The 21,817-nt window shown below is 41.0% G+C and overlaps 3 protein-coding genes across 4 annotated transcripts in view; all 3 read right to left on the bottom strand.

The window, feature by feature from the left end:
* Window positions 1-1,465, bottom strand: part of suox (sulfite oxidase) — a 6,414-nt gene extending 4,949 nt beyond the window's left edge. Inside the window, exon 1 of the mRNA XM_019881344.1 lies at window positions 1,283-1,465. Coding sequence (XP_019736903.1) covers window positions 1,283-1,450 — 168 coding nt within the window. The 5' untranslated portion in view covers window positions 1,451-1,465. The remainder of the gene's footprint in view (window positions 1-1,282) is intronic.
* A 1,359-nt stretch (window positions 1,466-2,824) lies between these two features.
* Window positions 2,825-8,381, bottom strand: mcrs1 (microspherule protein 1). The gene is made up of 14 exons (XM_019881417.1): window positions 8,186-8,381; window positions 6,791-6,939; window positions 6,506-6,644; window positions 6,240-6,404; window positions 5,857-5,966; window positions 5,643-5,751; window positions 5,414-5,552; window positions 4,611-4,686; window positions 4,305-4,333; window positions 4,126-4,218; window positions 3,563-3,645; window positions 3,375-3,462; window positions 3,179-3,306; window positions 2,825-3,103 (listed from the first exon to the last, which is right to left on the bottom strand). The coding sequence occupies exons 2-14, from the start codon at window positions 6,937-6,939 to the stop codon at window positions 3,017-3,019; spliced, it is 1,395 nt and encodes a 464-aa protein (XP_019736976.1). The 5' UTR covers window positions 8,186-8,381; the 3' UTR covers window positions 2,825-3,016.
* A 1,448-nt stretch (window positions 8,382-9,829) lies between these two features.
* Window positions 9,830-20,089, bottom strand: cyp27b1 (cytochrome P450, family 27, subfamily B, polypeptide 1). 2 transcript variants are annotated; one of them, XM_019880440.1, is made up of 9 exons: window positions 19,616-20,089; window positions 18,342-18,532; window positions 16,434-16,624; window positions 14,865-15,065; window positions 13,687-13,847; window positions 12,161-12,327; window positions 12,028-12,082; window positions 11,716-11,913; window positions 9,830-10,836 (listed from the first exon to the last, which is right to left on the bottom strand). In XM_019880440.1, exons 1-9 carry the CDS (start codon window positions 19,832-19,834, stop codon window positions 10,723-10,725), a joined length of 1,497 nt encoding a protein of 498 aa, XP_019735999.1. In that variant the 5' UTR covers window positions 19,835-20,089; the 3' UTR covers window positions 9,830-10,722. The 2 variants fall into 2 exon arrangements, with proteins under 2 accessions (XP_019735999.1, XP_019735998.1); XM_019880439.1 differs by having other exon boundaries at window positions 12,001-12,082; window positions 19,616-20,086.
* Between the last annotated feature and the right edge of the window lie 1,728 nt (window positions 20,090-21,817).

The following is a 21,817-nucleotide window of genomic DNA, read 5'->3' as shown; positions in this document are numbered from 1 at the left end:
TCTGCAACAAGTCCGCAAACAGTCCGTGAGAAGGTGCAAAACAACAGTGAGTCACATAGAGCAACATATACAGTACTGTACTCCATGTATATAAAAAAATATATAATTTTTTTTAATGAATATGTTTGAAAAAATCCGCGATGCACCGAATCCGCGATAATCGAATCGCAAAATAGCGAGGGATCACTGTCCAGTAATTAAGAGGGGGAAATTATTTAGTGTGTCCACACCTACACTCCACACACACACACACACACACACACACACACACACACACACACACACACACACACTTTTTATTTAATATCAAGATTTCTGGGAAGACTCATGCGAAGGAAATAACACACGGGCAGCTAAAACAACTTGAAAGAACAATCAAACCTGATTGGGGCACTAAAGTGAAAGATAAGTGACAATCAAGTGCAATGGCGGCCTCCAATAAACATGACTCAGATCTCATTTAGTCGCGGTCGTGTCATTTATTAACACAAATTAGGAAGTAGTTAATAATATTGGTATTTCCTACAGTTTTTATTTTAACTTGAACGTCACATGAGGTGAATTCTTCAACAAGATGGAGAGAGCTCACCGGACAGGGAGGACCGAACTCGGGAGACTCCTAGGCCAGTTGTGGTGGCATTTGAAACAATGAAAAGGACAGAACAAGGATCCTGCAGAATACTTAAAAGGCTCCAACACCGATGTAAATGAGGACTTTACAGATGCCTTGTGTCAAAAAAGAAAAGAACTTCTTCCAAAATTAAAAGCTGCACGTGACAGAGGGGACATTGCCTCCCGGGCCACATAAAATGATGTGGCGGGCCAGATCTGGCCCCCGGGCCTTGAGTTTGACACATTATGTACTAAATGAATGATCTATTATTATACTACTATTTGTTTTTCTTTTCCTTTTAAGTTTTTTTTTTACTTCCCCTTTAGTTCCTGCCACATTTCTGCTATTTATATGTTCACTAAACAAACAAACAAACTCTTTGAACAAATAACCTCCTCAATAAGATATCTACTCATATGTTAGTAAATAAACTACAAATGCTGACACTATAATGACGGACTGTGTATTGGGTTCTGGAGTTTGTCAACGGGTTGTTTGTATAGAACAAGATGTGCACGTTCTCCTCACGGCTACCGTTGCTAACAGTTAGCAAGCTTCGCAACTGATGACCAGGGCGCATGAAAACACCCAACCGTGAATATTTGTCCACAAAGAAGAATTGGTATGATGTTTTAAGGGTGCATTGTGGGTAAAAAAACATAAACTTACTGATGCGCTGTCAGACGCCCGCTTGAGTTTTACTGCTATGCCACTGCCACGCAAAAAAAAATTCCCAACACACGTGATGTGATCCCAGCAGCAGCAGCAGATAAAGTTGCAACCGGGCGAGAGACGTTCAAGATCACAAATGTCGCGTAGTGTTGTAAAACGGAGCATAAATACCACTCATAGCGAAATGATTCAAAACTAATTTTTGATTTCGTGTACATTTGATCATGTGATCCAAAATATTCTGATCAACATTAAAGTCGTCATCCGGCCAGGATGGCCATTTTTCACGAACAAGCTCAATTTAGCTATGTATTTTTTTTTAAATCAGGAAAATCAATCTGTTTTGGAAAAATCAATGAAAAAACAACGACTTTTAAACCACCCTCTTTTAAGGGGGTCAATTTTCGTGCTGACATCATTTTGTTCAACCCACTTTAGTGTCCCTTTAAATCACTGTAGCAATGTAATTCCAAGGATTCACCAGACGAGTAATTTCAAAAAGTACGTCTGATATAATTGTAAACCAGAGTAAAAATCATCATGCACAGTTTAACCATTATCACTCTGCTTAAATATGGGAAAAGTACCACAAAACAAAAACTGCACTTAATGATGCATTTAAATATACTTCATATACACGTTAAATAAACATTGTACCTAATTTATTTTAATACGCGAATATTTGAAGTTTAAATGCAAATGCATTGGATTTAAAAGTTAAATCGCTGAACTGTATTCAGATAGTAATATTTTTGTACACCACTAGAGGGAGCATACCAATCTTTGATAACACTGAGGAACACAAATTTTGTAGGGTTAGGTCTGACAACGTTTTTAACTCATTTTGGCTGCGAAATCCAAAATTGGTCTACTTTTTTACCTAACACGTCAAGGTTTATATAGGATCACCGTTTTCTTTAGAAATATGAAATAAATGTACTTACACCTCGAAATATGATTTCGACACTTCCACACCGCCTCAAACGACGACCATGATCATCAACAGTTAAAAAATGGCAGTTTGTGGTCATTTAAATACATTTTTAATATTTTAATATATTGAAGAACATGCCACTCGAGTGTTTGCATAAATTTCCCAACAGTAGAACTTCTGAAATAAAAAGGGACATTACCATTCAATCGGTGGGTTTTTTTTTAATTCTTAGATACTGCCCACGTAAAAACCTCTTTTAAATGACAAAATGCATTCCTCTTTTTATTTTTAGATGATAACGTAAAAAAAAATTAAAAAACGATGCGTTAATTTCCCTTATTTAATTTTGGTTGAGCTGCGCTTCCACCTTTTGTTCCCCTTTTGGTTTATATTATGCATCGACAATGTTATTCTTGGATTGTAAGTTTCTCCATATATAGCTTTAAATTTTGCAGTTCTTGCTGTTTTAATTCCAAGATACCTCATTTGGTTCTTCATTTACCGTGACAAACTGACACATTCATATCACGATATGAATGTGTCAGTTTCTGAGTGACGTGCAAAGTGTGACAAAGACGACAGAAAATTTAACTTGTGTGTGTGTGTGTGTGTGTATGCCAGTTTATTGACGTGGAAAAGATTCAATACACAATTTAAATAAAATAACCCAGAAACTGGAAAAAGGGCTCCCAACATGACAGTGTCTATACAGCACAACACGGAAAAGATCCATAGACCAGACTTGTGAAATCCAAGTCAGAAGCACTTCTACATATAAACAGTACGGAGTTGCGCGTTCACTGTTGTGTCATCTTGGCTGCCTCGGCTTTGATGAGGGAGATGAGTTCCAGGTTGATTAGAAACACGAAGCGAAGTCCCGCGATCTATAGAAAGAGATGCGGTATGTTCACGCCATACGTCGCATACTGTATAACTTGTCTGATAACCTCGACACGCACCTCCACCACTGAGTTGTTGTTTAGTTTCCACTTGTTACCGGACAGGACCGGTCTGCCATCGATGTAGATGGGTCGTCTGCCCTCATTGGCGATGAAGAAATCCCCGTTATTCTTCAGTTTAATAATTCCTGCAAACATCAACTGTCATTCCCCCCTCACGCGTTGGGATTTCCACCTCCTTATCATGTTCAATCACCTTGCTTTCTTGATATTTTCCAGGCGGGCCCCTCTAATGACAGATCCACATCAATCTGTTTATCTTTGGTTGCACGGCCCAGCGTAATCTGAGGGAGGAGAAATGAAGAGAATCTAAGAAACATACGGTACTTGAGCGCACCTTGATGAGCTCTTAAGGGTACACTAGTCACAGTGTGTTTGACCTACCTCTCGGGATCTCATGAGGTAGCGTACCATCCGTCCTCTGAGAGCGGCCAGCGTCTGGTTGTCAAAGTCAGGCATGCTCATCCCTGTCACACCCAGTTGCAGTTTGGTGCAGTACAATGTAAAAAAAAATAAAAATAAAATTAAAATGTAAATGTAAGTTTAAAAAAAACAAACAAAAAAAAAAGCACTCAATATTTTGGGTGAAATTAAATTAAAAAACAAAACAAAAAAATGATTTCTGCTATTTTTCTCCTTCCTTCCAAAATGAAATTTCATCAATTTCTGTTCTCTGCTTCTTACCAGAAATTAAAAGCCACTTGTTCTTTTTTTTTTTTTTTTTTAAATTAAAAATAAAAAGCTGCTAGCACAGTCAGAATTTAGCAACACGGTGCTTTTCTGAACTAGCTCCTTTGAGTTCACAGTCATGTGGTTTGGGTAAAAAGTGCATGTCTGCATGCGCTTTTTAAATATGCAAATCATCCTGACAAACTTGTTTTAAATTCAAATGAATCCATAAAATCGATTCATCGACATGTCATTTAATGAAAGGCCCAACGTTCTACCTGTGATACTGTCCACAAGGACCTGCCAGCGGGGCAACTCTTGCTCCAACTGCCTGATTTCCCTTTTTTGGTGGCGATCAGATATCATCAGTTCTGGAAAAGGAAAGCAGATTTTTTTTCATTCTTTCAAGCCGGCCAATGACCGTAATGATGCAAAATCAAACTTTGACTGCTCCTACCGTGTTCCAATACTTCATCTCTACTCTCCCTGGATGTGAAGACAAGTTGACAAATGGATTAGAGGTGTAAAAAGCATCCATTTTCACCAGGACACACGGCCTTGCAATAATCGGAGCGTTTTGGGGCATAATGACCCCCCCAAAGAAAGCGAGTGATTTTTGGGAAGAACAATTCTAAAAAGGGATTTCAAGAGGCCTTTTGCTTCGGCCCGAATAACTATAGAAAAATGCTCATTTGTTTTCAAATTCCAATTTTGTCACAAGTCACAAAATGAACACAGAAATCAAAATTGAAGCATGCCTTACTTTAACTTGACATCATCAACAATCTGCTCGGCGTCAGAGAAGTTCAGGACTTGGTCCCCCTTTGGGAGCGGCTGGACTGCAACACAACACACTTATTCACCACACAACAAATATCCATTTATCCATTTTCTGATCCGCTTTATCTTCACGAGGGTCGCGAGGCATGCTGGAACCTGTCCCAGCTAACTTCGGGCAGTAGGCGGGGGACACCCTGAACCGGTTGCCAGCCAATCGCAGGGCACACACAGACGAACAACCATCCACGCTCACACTCACACCTTGGGACAACGTAGAGTGTTCAATCAGCCTGCCATGCATGTTTTTTGGAATGTGGGAGGAAACCGGAGTACCCGGAGAAAACCCGTGGGACGGAGGTGTACATGCCAACCCCACACAGGCAGGCAGGAGCCGGAATCGAACCTGGAACCTCTGCACTGTGAGGTCGACGCGCTAACCTCTGGACCACTTCACAACAAATATGTATGCAAATATTTACAGCACAATGTATCTTGTTTGTTTTTGTTATTAAAGTTCAGTTTGCAAAAAAAAAAACAATTGCTATGTCAACTGGATTGACACCGAGGGAGTTGAATCATTTCAAATGATGACAAATGCAGTGAATGGAATTGAGTGGATCCTGTCCACAATCAATCAATCAAGAAAATCGAAAAGACAAATGATATCTTAACAATATCAGAAGTCAATATGTAGTCAAATCTGTTCAGTAAAGTCTATTAAGTTTACTTGTTTGTGTGACGACAGCGAGGAGACAATATTTGGTTTGGATGTTTGGGCCGACTCACCACTCTGGTCATCCAGTAGGTAGTACTGCTTCAGAAGCTGCCAGTGGAGCAGCAGACTTTTGGGGGTTCGTGACTGGTGAAAAACACTCGGGTGTTTACTCAGAAGATCCTGGAATGTGTCTAATTTGGGCTGACTCGTCTGTGTGATGACAAGACAAAGAAACACGCAGCTAATGCAATTGTAATATGACAATAGTGAGGCAATGATAAGAGAATGGCGTTCACTGACCGAGCCAATCTTGGCCAGTAGTACTTCCTCAGCCTGGCTGAAAAGAGCTTTACTTTGTATTGCCGCTACGGCTTCGGGATGAAGCTGCCGCATCGCCTGCCAAGCAAGTCTTAACAGCCACGACCGCGGGGGGAGGAAGAGGAAAGCCAAGGGCGGAATATGTCAGCACAGCTGAAGGAGAATACGCTGCCTGCCCGCCCGCCCGACGTCTTACTTTGAGATGACGGGATCGTACAGCAGTGAGTACCACCGCTCTTTAATTTCTCTCAGAGTGAAGCGACAGCTGAACTTGACGCCCAAATGGACAGATGTGAGGTCTGTTGTCTGCAGAATTATAACCATATATTCACATCCAGGAGATTGAGACTTCATTACATCTACACAATCTATTTTAATTTAATTGACTTTCATTTTTGGGACTAATGAGATCGAATTTAGCCTCCCTATTTGCTCGGCAAACAGTATCATCATAACTGTTGAACGTTCAATCTGCACTTCGATAAAATGAAAAATACAATCATTGTAATAATGATTTGTTATAATGTGCTGCGTGTAAATGTTAAATAAAAACGAACTAGATTAAAGTTTGAAACTCACCTGCAGCACGGCATTAATAAGCAGCAGGTCATCTGTCGGCTTCCAGCGACCCAAGTCTTTAGTCATGTGGAGCGGTTGTTTACTTTTCTTCACTCTTTTGGTGATCGACGTAGGATGCATTAGCATTGTGAGAGGCGGCGTCAAAGACGGTCCCGATTTTGCCACCTGAAAAGACATGATGAGGTAAAAAAACAAAAACAAAACAAAGATTAGAATTAAAATCAAAGTTTCACATCTGTTTTTCCACTCCCGCTATTTCTCGTTACCTTCTTTTTCTCGCTGGAAGAAGGCTCACTACCCGAGCAGCGTAAAGGCTCCATGAGAGGAGGACCTTTAACGCGACTCGTTGATTTGACGAGGCTGCTTTCCACCAGTTCATCGTCAAACTTCTTCCTCTTTATTGATCTGCGGGTGTCGTTGGACAACATTGACACTGTAGATTCAGTACACTAGACTATCACGAGGCTCAAGATGCAACACATCTACATCTTTACTTATTCCGAACGGAATATGAGGATCGAGCCAGAACACAACAATAGATTGAAAGTAACCTGGAGGAACTTCTGCGTTTGGGAACGCCACTGCCAAATGCTTGCGTCGCCGTCCTTTTTACATCTTTTATGACAAGCGACTCTTCGTCTTCTGAGCGGCTGTGTGAACTTGCTACCGCCATTGGCACACCAGGCTCAACCGCTTGCATCTGCTCAAACAGAACAAAAGTCAGAAGTACACGACATGTGTTTGCCTTCCCAGCGAACGATCACTTCACATGCAGAAATAAAGTAGATATTTTAACAAACTATGGGATGGACTATGATAAGCATTTATTAACACTGCTAGATTCAAGTGATACAGGAGACAGCAAAACGTGGATGCATTGTATGTCACGACAGTGAAAAAAAATCCCAAAAACCACAACGAATACAATATATTAAGTTTGGATTTAGGCTGTTTCCAAATGTGGACAATGAGATGCTTGATATCACTGAAGTACATTAATTAGCATTGTGCAAGCGGCTTCTTTCAGAAATTCAGCTGAAATGTACGATAGATGTAAATAGAAAACACTGTCAAGATGAAACTTCAGCAATATGGAATTAACATCATCTCACTGTGATCCTACTATTCAAATGGAGCGGAAACAATATTCCATCTGTTTTGGGATTGTGTTTATGCTTGGATTTTTTTTGGACTCACTTGCATCATTTTATCCATTTCAAATTTGAACCCTCAATGAAAATACACTTTAGAAATGTTCTGATGTCTAATTTGGATCAAATAGTTTGCTAGGGTACGACATAAGTTCTATGAACCCCAAAACCTTTCGGAACAGAAAACTGTAAATACTGCAGTTTATATTAAGGAAAAAACCTCAAGACGTTTCTCCCCGATTTCTTTAATTTATATGCTTTATGTGGACTGTTCTATTTTATAGTGTTCCTGTATATTGTTGTTTGCAACAAGGTTTGTATTAAAAAAACATAAATGGACAGCTCCCAAAACAACATGTTTTTCCGAAGATGTTTCCTTAATAATGAGTGAACCTAAAACTTGTCTACAAATGTCAACAACTTTTCCAAAATACTTAAGATGTGCGCGGCTAAAAAAAATAATAACGGAAAAACATGTCGCCCTTTTGGACAAACTAATGCAGGCGATGCCACTTTCCTTTGCAGCTCGTATTTTTGTTTACATGTGAGCGTTAGCCACAGGGCCGACCCAACGAACAAAACCCGCTCGACTCCGTCATATCTGCTCTGACGATCAATGCAAAACAACATTAATGTGAATCGTACTTGCTTGATTTCATTTCAATAACGGGTTGGGTGTGTTTTCCAGGCCAGTATTTGTTGAGCTAAATACTGTAATTGCTCCAATGTGAGCTAAAGTTAGCCTCTATTGATTAGCAAGCTAATACTAGCGAGGTGCACGTTCTCGTGACTCACCGTTCCTTCGTTGGTTTATTGTGATATTAGATCCAGTATTTGACTGCGTGTGTATTGTATATCGATACGTAGTTCATCAAAGCAGTGTAAGTGGTTTCTTGACTGAACTACATAGCGTCATCGGGACAAAAATCAGTTAGCATTAAGCTCGTTGTAGTCATATTTTCTTCTTCTTCTTGTGCGGAAACGGGGAGGTCGGTTAAAATGTTCACGGCGCAATAGCGACACCCTGTGGACTGGACGGACAGCAGCGTGGTACAGTTCAAAAGAAATTGGTTTTATTACAATGTAACCCACAACGACATTACTTCTGCAAAATTACAATAAAAATGTGAAATAACATTGACTGTGTTTTGTTTTATATTAATATTTGTTGTTGTATTTTCAATATGAATTATATAAAAATATGAAAAAAATAATAAAATACGATTAAAAAACTGGTGAAAACAACCACAAAGAAAAAATTGGAAGTGACGTTTTAACTTTAAAAAAAAAAATCATCTATGAATAATTTGACTGCAAATAATCCACTCCAGGCCAATGGAAAAGCCAAAAGTAAGTTCACTCATTTATTTCTCTCGATATTCGATAATATTTCAACCATGAATGGTGGATGAATGAGTACAGTCTTCTATCCAAAATTATTTTAAATTACAAAAATACAAAACTTTGCTAATTCTATGCTAAAAACTCAGTCCTGTTACTCAAACGACAATAACAACAATAAAACAAAGATAAAATAAAATGGTGTCCGAGATGGGTCAATAAATACAATACATGCCGTCATATACTAGCAGGTTGAGACCGTATATTTACAGTAGCCATATATCATTTTCATTTTGACGCATTGTCTGTTGCAAAAGCAAACATAATGAGTGCAGTCCAGATGCAAGAACTTTGACATCCAACACCAGATTTCTGAGAAATGTCTGTCTATGTGCCAAAGTTTAGCTACTGGCTTGCCAGTTCTAAGAACGTCGAATCATTTAGGTTCGACCGAAATAGTAGGGTTGATGATATATATTTGGGCAATACATTGGCAAAAATTAACACACACGCACACACACAGATCAGTGGTCATGTACCTGGGATTTATTGTCATGTAGTTTCAAAGTTCCATGTTAAATTACAATAAATACAGAATTCAGACACTAATGTTGCTCCGTTTCCAAAGTGTAAAAAAAAAAAGAAAGTAAGAATTGCCTTAACAGTACAGTCAGATATACAAAGTGAATTCAAAATCTTTGCACCATGATTGTTTATGCAGAGACCTTTTCTAACAGCTGCCAGTAGGTTGCAGATTTTTCAAAAGAACCCCATCCCCAATCTTTTTTTTTTTTCAACATGACCGCATTACGACAATGTTTTTCATAAACACATCAATATTGCTAGTGTCCAGTCATCATTTTGACTAAGCCTGAATAACTTTTTGTCATGCTCCTTGTGATTTCACAAAACATGTACAGCGGAAGGTCCAAAGTGGAATGCCCCCAATAGTCACACAATTTGGGGTTTAATCAAGACAATCTCAAAAGTCAAACACAACCTGGAGTTCAATCGTCACATGTGACATTGAACAAAACAGTTGCTTATCATTTTTGCACGTGGTTTTTTTTTTTGTGTGTGTGTGTGTGTGTGTGTGTGTGTGTGTGTGATGTTGGCACAGATGAACTGTGATGGCAAAAAAAAAAAGTGGTGATAGCCACATAACTGTAAATGGAATTTCCTCAAAAACTTAAAATCACCTGGCTGCTCAACTAAGCAGCACAAATAATAACATATCAAATACCAACACAAATTAATTATACTTAGCAGATCCTTATGTAAATAACATTTTATGACTACTAATTCAAACAGGACAGTATAAAACACCACTAGGTAACAGTATCGCTCTGCACACAACTTGTGTGCCCTCTATTTTTTCACAGGTCAGTATTTTTTGCTGTATTCAGTTTTATTTGACAGAAGTCAACTTTTTTTTTTTTTAACATTTATGCACGTGATTTAAGAATAAGAAAATTGTACTTAAAAACACTACCTGTACAGTTCATAAAGCTTGCATGATAATGACATTATGAGCCTGGAATTCACTGATGGCCCTGATTCCCTGTGAGAAATCGTTTTAGAAATTATTTTTGAAAGTCGACTAGCGCTACGTGCTTGGTAAGAGTGGTCATATCATGAATGGACTCAGTTCTTAATCACTCCTGTTTCATTTGATCAAAAACAAAAGTCAGCTCCGAGGGATTAACAGGTTGAGTTATTAAAAAAAAAAAGAAAAGAAACGTGGTCTAAGGAGAATCTATTGAACGACATTCATGGGAGCTCTGACTTTGTGCAAATATGCATTATCACAACCTAAAGGCAAGCTAAACTCCCATGGAGTGCCTGGGCCGCTGTACTCAACTCCAGAGGTGTCTTGTGGGCCTTTTAGCCTTTCTGACATGATTCTGAAAAGGTCCCCGCCTGCCCACGTGCTTTGTGCTCTTGAGAGCTGTGGTCACTTTGACGTAACTCAGCCCGCTCAGAGGAGTGAGTCATCGTTCAACAAACTGCAGGTTAATGACATTTTCAGGAACGAGCAGCGTCCGTGTCATGGGTTTCACAGAAACCCCTTTCGGGTCTGGCCGCACGTCAAACTCTATCAGGATCTATTGAGACCAGAAACACAGAACAGAGACTGATTAGCATACATGAAAACCACACGACGCACACGCACAGGCACACGCGCACACGCGCACACACACACACACACACACACACACACACACTATTCCTTCTAGCTTTTCAACAGAGAGTGACTCCACAGGGGGGTGCAATTTCCCCTTACAAACGATCATGATTGACATCATGATGGCAATAAAAAAATTATTTCATGCAGCATTTTAAGGCGCACTGACTGCCCCCCCACCCCCCAGCACCCTTCGAAGTGCCATCCAGTGCAGCCGCACATATTGCATATACCAGAAACTGCCACTGGAGATAATAAATAAATAAGTAAATTGAATGAGATGAATGGAAAATGAAAAAAAAAAAATATATATATATATATATATATATATTCTAGAAAATGATACAATGATTAAAAAATAAATTGTGGATCAATTACATAAAATTTAATCTTTCGGGACTTTTAAATTTTGGATGGAGAGCCAGCCCTCATTTTTGGTGGAAAATGCTGATTGGAGATTTAGCTCTTTTTTTTTCCAATATATACAGTATATTTATTTTGGGGGCATGGTGGGTTAAAAAGTCAGTCAAATCAAGGCATTGCTACCTTTTAAAAAAATGCTGAAAATGATGAAATGTTATTCAGTTTTATGAGAGGGTCAATACAGCTGCGTGATCAGTGGGTAAATGAGGAAGACAGTGTAAAGCGAGTACCAAAGGTAGAAAAGCGCGATATAAGTGACAGTCCATTTACAAAATAGTTTAAAGCATCCCTCATTATGGTACAGTTTAGTTTGACACCATTCCAAACTCATCAATCCAGATGGATGTTGAAGGAACAAAAATAAGCGTGTTCTCACCCTGGCGATAGCAAGGTAGAGTTCCAGCTCCGCAATGCGTCGGCCTATGCAGCTGCGTTTTCCCACCCCGAAAGGCACAGAGGCGTATGGGTGATGACTCTGGTCCTTTGTCAACCATCTGCGCGGCAGGAACTCGTTTGGATTTGGAAACACGGTCGGATCGCGTGATGTTGCAAAGTGGCACAGTGTAATCAGGGTCTGGAAGGTGTGATTCTAGCGTTAAAAAAGTTTGATGGTGATGATGATTCGGCTGAATTTGATCAGACTCCTTTAAAAACTCCTCACATTTTTAGGAATGAGGTAGCCTCCAACCTGGATGTCTCTCTCAGTGATGACTCGAGCATTCGCAGGAATCACTGGATACAACCTGTAAAAAGTCCCCAGTTTTGAGCATGATCAAAGTTGCCCATTCCAACATGGCTTTTTTTTTTTGGAGCAATCGTACCTGAGCACTTCTTTGACTACAGCCTTCATAAGAGGCATGCGTGCTACATCTGCTGCCTGAGGCACCTTCCTGCCTTCCAGGACGCTCAGAACTTCATCGCGTAGTGATGCTTGCACCGCAGGGTGACGCGACAGCTCGTACAGCGACCAGGACATTGTGCCGGATATCTGAAAATAACACAAAAATACAGTACAATACATCCATTTTCAACATCGCTTATCCCGACGAGCGTCGCGAGGAGTTGCTGGAAGCTACCGCAGCTGACACACATTTGCTACAAGCTAAGTTTGAAAGTAACCAAGAAGCTGCAGCGTCCATTGACGAAAAAAGAGATTGGTTCGGGGTTCACTTCTCCTGTCCCATGTAAATCCGCTTCAATTCCAAGCACTCAGTCTCGGTTCCAAATACACATCTGCGTTCCACGCCGACGGTCCTCTCTCGGCCTTATTTTGATGTCGATACCAGTCACTAAAACCAAGGCGCCCCCTTGTGGCCGTTTATGGCATAACGTCAGTAGTATGCATGGCTGACTGAACATTTTTAAAAATTAACCGTATCCCTGTAAATCCTCTCCTATGCTCATTAAGTTGCAATTTTTGTAGTCAGTTGTATGTTAATAATGTTCATATTCTTGCTCAGAGTGCTTTATTATTGTGTTGCTAACTCAATTTGGGTGGTATATTGACTTTCTCCATGATGGTATTTCATTCATATACTTATTTTGCAGATTTGGCTGCTATCATTGACTGAGAACAATAAATTATTGATATTACTCAGTGGATTAATAAGGTCAATTTTTCTTGGTGAATGCAGTTCAGCCAACTCAGAGCTTTTGCTGGCCCGTGTGTATTCTTCAGAGTTCTGGACAGGTTGACTGCTGTTTTGTACTTGTACGTACGTATATTTTGTAACATGAATGGTATTTTCTCTTTGGATGGTTGTTTTCTATGATATTTTATTCTTAATCCATTTAATATATTCCTTATTTTGAACATGTGAAAAAAATGTATCGTCATCAATATTGGCTGTTATGAAATGCTTACATCGACACTTTATAGCATGACACTTCATAGCATCATCTTATTTTGCACTTCAATTTATTTTTGACTAAAACTCAGGGAGCTGTCAGCTTCATTTCACACTGGTGTACGTTCGTTACAATTAATCCTAAATTCAGAGTTAGTTGTTTGCGCTTGATTTAGGAGTTCATTTCTTTATTGCAGAACGACCGTTCTGCCTTTTGCCAGAAATCAATCAGGTCTTTGTTTAAATTGATCACTGGTTTAAGAGAAATCTTATGTATCAAAAGTACTAGTGGTATCGGTTACTTGGTATCAGTATCAGTGAGTACTCAAGAGTTGTACGCTCATAATGATATCATTCTGAAAAACTATGTTATCAAACATGGTTCTTTTTTCACATTAGTACCTTCCAATATCAGACATCATTGATGGTTTCTATAATCACAACGCGATAGTGATGGTATTACACAGTCCCTTCCGAAGACCCAGGTTCCAAATACTTACGGTGTCGACGCCTGCAAGCAGCAGCTCTGTGATATTGCTGTAAACAGTCTTCATGGGCAAATCTGTCTGGGCCAGGAAGTAGGCAAGGTAGTGGCCCTTCACTTTTTCGCAATTACTTTTTTTCGCTGCTTCCCTCAGGCGCTGGTCAATGTGACCTTTAGCTGGAAAAGTAGCACAAAGGCGCAGCATGTGAACGATTTGGAACACTATGAGGACACCTGATTGATTGAAATGAGATACGATACAACGCTGCTTCCCAACATTTCCGCGGCACATGTCGCGATCTCTCACAGCACACTAATGTATCGCAGTAAAATAGTTGGTAATTAATGAGATAGGTGATATTCAGTTTTGACTGAGACTGTCAGAGAAATTTTCATTTAACTTTAAACAAAATTGTTCGCAGTGATGTAGAACTGCAGTGCAATGTAAGGTCACTTGTGTAGGTTATTTTTGGCTTCCCTTTTTGGCAGCCTGAGAAGAGCAACATTTCAAACTGCGTCTGAACGAGTACCTCTTTGACGTCAGTTAAAACTGAAAGTAATTATTTTTGTAAAAGGCCCATTTTCTGCACAGCTCCTGTTTTGGATCTCATTATTTTTGAGCAAGTGTAAAAAAAAAACCAACGTGGTGGCGATGGTTATGAACCACTCTCGCCTTTCAAGAATTACGTTTGCTGTACAGCCAATGAGTGAAATTGTAGTTTATTTACTGATAAACAGAATTGAAATTGTAATTCTTAATTTAAGGAGAAAAAGATGACATCATGAATCATAATCTATCCTTTACATTCCCATATTTTGTAGTGCGTGCAGTTTGAAGACTATAATCTCTGGCTCGCTGATCTTCTTTGGATGAGCGTGATTATTTTAAACATGTTCGATGTTCATGTTTGGATTCCTCAGATGGGCATGCATGTGTCGGAGCAAGGGTAGATAACAACCCAGCTCTCGGTGGAAAACAGCAATAGCCAAATGGGAGCTGAGGAGCACGCAAGAGAAATAATTACACAAAGTGGAAACGTTGATTTTCTTTAACGATGTTTCGAAACTTCATCTCGAGCTTCACACAACATACCATAAATGCTGATTCATCCTTTTTTGATAACATGATTTGATGATTTAACATCATTTCGTCCCTCGGCAGTTGCGTAATCTCAAAACCCCAAAGGAACCTACCAAATTCAAACATGTTGTCCCAGCACTGACAGAAGATGTCCCAGGGTTTGGGGAATAGCCAATGTAACCATTTTGGCATGACCATGGTAAGAAGCGTCTTTACAAACATAGTGTTGATGGACTCGATGAAGAGCTCTGTTTCTTTTGGAACCACTGGCTCCAGGCAGCCGATTCTGGACTCAAACAACACGGAGGAGATTCCTGTCAAAAAAAAAAAAAAGAAAAGAAAAAGAAACCTCAAGTCAAGACCTGTCACTGATACAAAACTACATTGGCACAGAGCAGACAGCAGGTGATGAATGGTTTGATGGCCACTCAAATGTGATGAAACACTTGTCATTAATCATCTCGTGGTCCAAAAAGTATTGCGTGAGAGATTTACTTTTGAGTCGTTAGGATTTTTTAAGAGCTCATGTGACAAGATAAACAGTAATCTCCACTCCATCGCGAGAGGTTACATTCCAGACCACCTTCGCAATCAGTGAAATGGACTCTATAGGCATGTTTTTTTAATGGCATTCACCACACTGAATTACAAAAAAAAGACTTTTAGAATCATACAAACACAACTAATTTGACAAACAGTTAATTTTAACAAAGAGTGAAACGATGTACCATCCATTTGCTAATCCGCATATCCTCACGAGGGTCGCGGGCGTACTGGAGCCGATCCCAGCTGTCTTCGGACAGTAGGCGGGGTACACCCTGAACTGGTTGCCAGTCAATTGCAGGGCACCCATAGACGAACAACCATTCGCGCTCACAATTTAGAGTGCTCCATTAACCGCCGCAGGCACGGGGAGAACATGCAAACTGCACACAGGAAGGCCAGAGCCAGAATCGAACCCTGCAGCTCTGTGAGGGGGGACGTGCTAACCAGTCATCCATCGTGCCGCTCAACTTTCTGGGTTCACATTAAAAAAAAAAAATCTTGCAACAAACTTAATTCATCATCACGCAATATAAATCAACGATCATGCCCAAAGATATACATTATTAAGTGAACCTATAGCTGTCACTGTCTGTAGGCCTAAAAAGCAGGATTACAATGGAGGACATAACTGTAGTGAAATACAAGCTGTCTCCAAATTTGTAGGCTGCATCCTCCAAAGGCAAAATTTGTCTGCCTCATGACGTAACTTCTGGTGTGCTTCGACCACGCGCCGGTGTCGAAATTCACACGACCTTCAAACCCAGCCTTCAAATCTGGCCTCCATTCCCGTGGAGACAGGCCCTGAGCGAAGACATCTTAAGGGCACACTTTCGTAGTCTACATTGCTCTATTTTTCTTCTACACTGCTCCTTTTCTATGCGTAACACCAAAAAAAAAAAAAAAGTTATTACCTGTACACCCCCCGCCCCCCCTGCAAAATAGTAGGAGTGTGAACCTGGAATCCACCATGGGGTGGGGTTACTGTATTATACTTCAGTTATCTATAACATGATGACGCTACATCAGTGAAGAAGTGAAAAAGAAAATGGGTCATGTAAGGCTTTACCATGCGCACGTGTTTCTACTAACTATCAGCTTTGTCACGAAACAGTCCTCCAAACTCTGTTGAACCTCACCCTCGAGGCCGAAATAATAGAACTCCCTTGCGATGTCAGTCACGAGGCCTTCGGGATGTCTGCGGAGGCGAAGTTTGGCGATGAGGTCACTGACCACACCGTTCAGGGTTTGGTCGTATGCTTCGACCGCCTTGGGCCGCAGCATGTGCTTCGCAAGGAGGCTTCGAACCTCCTGCCACTCCTCGCCTTCACTGAGCACAACACAAATCAACATCATTATTAATTATCTATTGGGATTGTATTAGGCGAGAAAAAAAAAAAAGGAAAGTGACAGACACCAAGCATGTTTCCTAAATAATGAAGGCGCCATCTCATTTTTACCGTGTGGGGATCTGCAGTGGCTGAATTCAAGTTGGCTTTACGACTTGATGAGATGCAAGTTTGTACAGAAGACACAAAAAGGAGGTTTGAATGTTCAGTTAGCAAGGCCCACACACTTAGATCTCACCCCGAATTAACAGAAACTGTGTATATTCATGTGAGCATTCTGTATTTCCCAATAGTGGCCAGTAGTATTACTTCCGTTAACGAAAACGAAACTTTTTGTCAACACACATTTTTCACCGGACGAAAACTGGACTAAACGAGAATAAAATCTCTCAAAAGAACCAATAACTAGGACTAAATAAGAAATCATTTTTGTGGACTAATGAAGACGAGACGAAAATGTATTTCACTCATTCACTCCCAAAGACGTTTTTAAACGTCTTTTCAGACTTGGTCCAGAATTGGCTGGTACTGAATGAGTTAAGTAAAGAATGGGCTAAAATCCATGGACATTTTAGTTCACGACCAAGTTCTCGCTTGATTCACGGCAAAATAATCCTAGGTGGAGAGTTCTCGCGCGATTCATGGCCATGCTTTGCATGGGGCCCACGAGAAAGAGGAGATGTGATGTATGGACACATTTTCGTCTCATAGAAGAGGACAAAAAAACAAAACAAAACAATCATTCTGCTTGATTTTAGTACAGTGTCGAAGGGTTAGAATGTGGGCACAAGGTAACTGGATAAAACACGACTTAAGAGACACGCTGCAGGTCGGCACAAAGACATTGTGGTACGCAAAAAGTTTGGTGGTGCATGTTTATTATGTAACATTAAATCAACAGGTATAATGCTCCAACAATAACATGGCTGACTTACTAGCTTGTAGCATGTAGCGATAGTACTGTAGCCGCTTTTTGATATCATGTGTGTGACGTTGATTTTGTTACACTTAATTGAAAACTTTTACCTACATTTTAATCCATGAAATGTGTATGGACATGAAAATATAATAAAAGGGTCAAATGATTGTCCTGACTAAAACTAGACGAAAATGTTGACAGTTTTTGTTGACTAAAACTTGACCAAAATAAAAAAAAAAAACTAACAAACACGATTGAAATTGGAGAAAAAACTGAGACTAAATTTTAAAATGGGTGATAAACTTAACACTAGTGACCAGTGACAGATACCACCGGACCAGGCGTCTATTTGAAGGTAGGATCTATTTGGGAGGAGACCGTAATTTGTACGAGAAAATTGTTACTTCCATGTTACAGTTGGAACGGAACGTGTGACTACCTCACATTAGCATTTTCTATTTGCATGTCGTTTTATTTTTGGTTCCTATCAATAATTCAGAGCGGTTTGAGGCGGAACTAATTGTCGCCTTACGTAAATTTCCGCATGGTCAACTATGTCATGACAAGCGCGTTGGCAAACTTAGGCCTATTCATGCACTTGCTGCAAGACGTTTTTGTATTTTGTTTGTTGTCTATGGTGCTTTGTGTCGAAAAAGGCTCGTGGAGGTCATCGGGGCAACTTAGTGGCACAACCTTCTGTTTTCCCCCTGGGTGAACTGGATGGCATGTAGCCTTCTGTAATGTCATTCACCTTAATTTGACATTATAAGAGCACTTACGATGTCAACAGTCCATAGTGTTGACCTCTGAGCTTCCTGTAGTCCTTCCAGGAGGAAAGGTCAGAGCGCATTGGGCGCTGGCCCTCTTGCCTCAGCACCTGCTCAATGAGCGCCGGATGAGCCACATGGACCGTCGTGATGGGGCCGAAGCTCGCCTTCCACATGGGGCCGTACCGCTGCACTCCCTCCAGCTGGGACGTGAAACATGAAACTAGCACGCTTGTGTGCATCTGGAGGTTTTCCAGCTAAAGATAGTGACTTCTCTGACATTATTCCATGGCTACTGAGAATTGTCATTGTTCAGCGGCCACAGCAGCTCTATCCAACGACACAAACGTTTTAGGCATTCTTCATGAGAAAATGTCATACTTTTGAGTTTTTTTGTGAAGGTGGTGAGGGGGGGGGATTTTGCAGGACTGCACAATGTAGACATCAGAGTTCTGAAAGGTCTATTTTTTTTTATTATAATTACCTGCCTAAAGCCTTCAAACATCTTTTTCATTCCCTGAGGCAAATTTTTGTGTCGTTTAAGAATTCACACATTTTATCCCAGGCATGTATTTTTAATATTTTTTATGTTTTTTTCACGTGGGAGGGTAAAGGAGGATCTGAAAATGGCTGGCATTGAACGAGTTAAAGTTATGGTTCTGTTCGTACATAATAAAAAATGGAATTTAGAGAATGTGCATTTCACCTCAAAAGTTCCTGTGTACTAATTGGAAATGAGAGTTGTTGGCACATCACTGAGGAGGGGCACAGTTCATCCAGTGATCAAAACTTAAGAGCATACAGTAGGTATGTAGTCTTCTTGGCAATAGCAAATTGGCACACCTGCACAGTGGTATGCAAGATACAAGAAAATGCTCTCCTAAACATGGTTTATTTTTGGCTGTCAGTAAGTGATTATCCAACAGTGAGTAGTTGTTAAACTGCATGAGCTGGTAATTTGATTTTTAGCAAGAGCGTATTAGACACAACTCTTTATGATTAAATCATGCAGCTCTAAACCTCCGCAAATCACATAAAATAGAGCAGCACTCTTGTTCAATTATTATTTCATTGAATCACAACTGAGGATCAGTATTTTTATAGGCACGATCCTTGATACAGCCAGAAAGTGCATTTGGATTTTGCATTTAAATGAAAGTCGATAACCACTCGTTTTCAAGAAATAACCAAAACACTTAACACATAATGTGGTCTATTTGCATAATGCAATCAAATAACCCCGCTGCTCTTCTCTTTGGTTGCAGTCATGTGGAACGTGCTCCTACCTGTAACTGGTGCAACTTGGACAGTCCCCGGCGGGCGAATAAGTCCCAGGCGAAGCCGAGCACCGACGGGCCGGGCATATCGTCCAGGCTCCTCACCGTCGTCCCGTCCGGACCGGCCGCTGCCCCCTCAGCCCACTTTTCCGCCCACTTGAGGAGGGGAAAAGCGCTCCGGCCGGACACTCTCAGAGCTTGCTGCAGCATCCTTCTCACAGAGATCATGGAGCGGTCGCCGCGCGCCGATGCTCATTTTCTCTCCCCCGCCGGTCTGGAGGCTCTATTTATAACCCCGCAACCTGCTCCTCGAACCCGCGGAGATAACGCGGTACATTTTCGGATGGGGGGGGGGGGCAATCGTGGGTGTGTGTGCTGCCAAGGTCCCGCCTCCGCCTGGATGAGACGATGGCGCATGGAGGTGTGTCCAATCATCGAGCCGAACGAGGACCATCCCCGTGAGGCAGCACACGTGGAGCTCCAGGATAAATAATACATGACTTACTTGCTAGCGTGTGTCTGATGATGATGGGGGGCTGGAGCGAGAGACACCGGCTTATCTCGAGCACTGAGACCCCGGCTTATCTCGAGCCCTTTGCCCCCCCCCCCCCTAGACCCGCAGGCTGACACATTTAGTTATCACGCATTTGTGCATTAAGGCCATTCAAGGCGAATGTGGTGAAAAAAAAGGGCTCGCTCATTGGGACGCTACCACTGCAGGGTGCCTGTTCACACTGGAAACGTTTGACCCATTTGCAGATTGGTAACATACAGAAAGAACCCCTTTTGATGTTGGGAAAAAAAGATATAAACAAACAAGAACAATGACAATTCTAAATCAGGTACGCCACGGTGGGAAGTGCGTAAAAATTCAAAACATAGCTTAGCTTTAAATGCGTTTAGGCAGCATGGGTGCATATGTGGGATGATGTTCTTCCACTAACTTGTACATTTTTGGCAAACATCCGCTGAACAAAGTGGGGCCTTTTCACTGTACAATAAATTAAAGTAATACATTACCAAGCAACACTTTTTGTCTACACTGTAAAGAGGTCACCAAAGGGGTCCTTGGGGGTCACAGGTGGCCCCCAAGGACCACGTGAGTAGCCCACTGGCCTGTTCCAAGAATAGTGCAGCGATGATGGGAGCATTGTGATTTCCTAGGAATGTTGTATAAGTGACCATTTGAAAAATGTACATTTACAGAAAATAAGTGTTGCATTTGGGTATTTTTGTTCTTAATTATTAGTTAAATCATCAACAAGATCAGTGTCTTCAGATAAATGAATGGCAGGGAGCATGGAGGGGGCATAAAATGTTTTCTATGCGTAACAGAAAATCATTGAGAACCACTGTTGTAGATGGATAGACTAATCGATATAACACTGTTATTGTTGGCCTCGTAGTTTTGGGGGTCAGAGTGTCAATCCTGAATCCAGCCTTCCTCTGCGGCATGTGCACTGTTGTCCTCGTGCTTGCCTGTGAAAAGTCGCATTAATTCAGGTTATTGCGTTCTCAGGACAAAGAATCGACAGCAACTAGAACTTCATCAGTTCATGCACCGAGGCTAGGCGGGAAAGAGAATACTGCATTTACATTTTTGTCCTCAGGAGTTTTACATATTTCACCTGGAAGTTTTTCTATTTAACATGAAGAGTTAGTCTGTGTTGCGACACGCGTCCGCTCAGTGGTTCCTTGGTTTTCACAATATACTGTATACATCAGTAAATTCTTCAACTGCACTGGACAGCTCAGAGCAGATTCTCAGTGTTTGCTTAGGTTGTCTCCAGAGACCCTGGTTTCCCCCCCTCATTCCCAAAACATGCATTCTAAGTTCACTGAGAATTGACAATAGTTGTAAATGTGACTGTGAGTCGTTGGTTGTTTCTCTGCTCCACGATTGACCGGCAACCAGTCCAGGTACAACCCGTGCCTTGTTTACAGTTAGCTGGGACCCTAATGAGCACTATATAAGAGAAATGGATTCAACCATGAAACTCACCTTCATTATTATATGTTTTGAGAACATATGCGGGCGGCCCGGTATACAAGTGGTTAGCGTGTTGACCTCACAGTGCAGAGGTACCGGGTTCAATTCCAGCTCCGGCCTCCCTGTGTGGAGTTTGCATGTTCTCCCCGGGCCTGCGTGGGTTTTCTCCGGGTACTCCGGTTTTCTCCCACATTCCAAAAAACATGCATGGCAGACTGATT

This window comes from Hippocampus comes, unplaced genomic scaffold (assembly GCF_001891065.2).
Source record: "Hippocampus comes isolate QL1 unplaced genomic scaffold, H_comes_QL1_v1.1 scaffold68, whole genome shotgun sequence".
Classification (NCBI taxonomy): Eukaryota; Metazoa; Chordata; class Actinopteri; order Syngnathiformes; family Syngnathidae; genus Hippocampus; species Hippocampus comes.
The sequence above is the reverse complement of the archived record's forward strand: the minus strand, read 5'-3'. Positions and strand labels throughout refer to the sequence as shown.

Bases quoted from the DNA above. Each gene is read 5' to 3' on its own strand.
- mcrs1 (XM_019881417.1), bottom strand. From the start codon at position 6,939: ATGCAAGCGGTTGAGCCTGGTGTGCCAATGGCGGTAGCAAGTTCACAC. The intron at 6,405-6,505 runs GTAACGAGAAAT...ATGTCTTTTCAG, and splicing joins CTTCCAGCGAGAAAAAGAAG to GTGGCAAAATCGGGACCGTC. The intron at 5,752-5,856 runs GTAAGACGTCGG...GTGGCTGTTAAG, and splicing joins TACGATCCCGTCATCTCAAA to ACTTGCTTGGCAGGCGATGC.
- cyp27b1 (XM_019880439.1), bottom strand. From the start codon at position 19,834: ATGATCTCTGTGAGAAGGATGCTGCAGCAAGCTCTGAGAGTGTCCGGC. The intron at 16,625-18,341 runs GTAAGTGCTCTT...TGTTGTGCTCAG, and splicing joins CACTATGGACTGTTGACATC to TGAAGGCGAGGAGTGGCAGG. The intron at 13,848-14,864 runs GTAGGTTCCTTT...CTACTTTTCCAG, and splicing joins GGACAACATGTTTGAATTTG to CTAAAGGTCACATTGACCAG.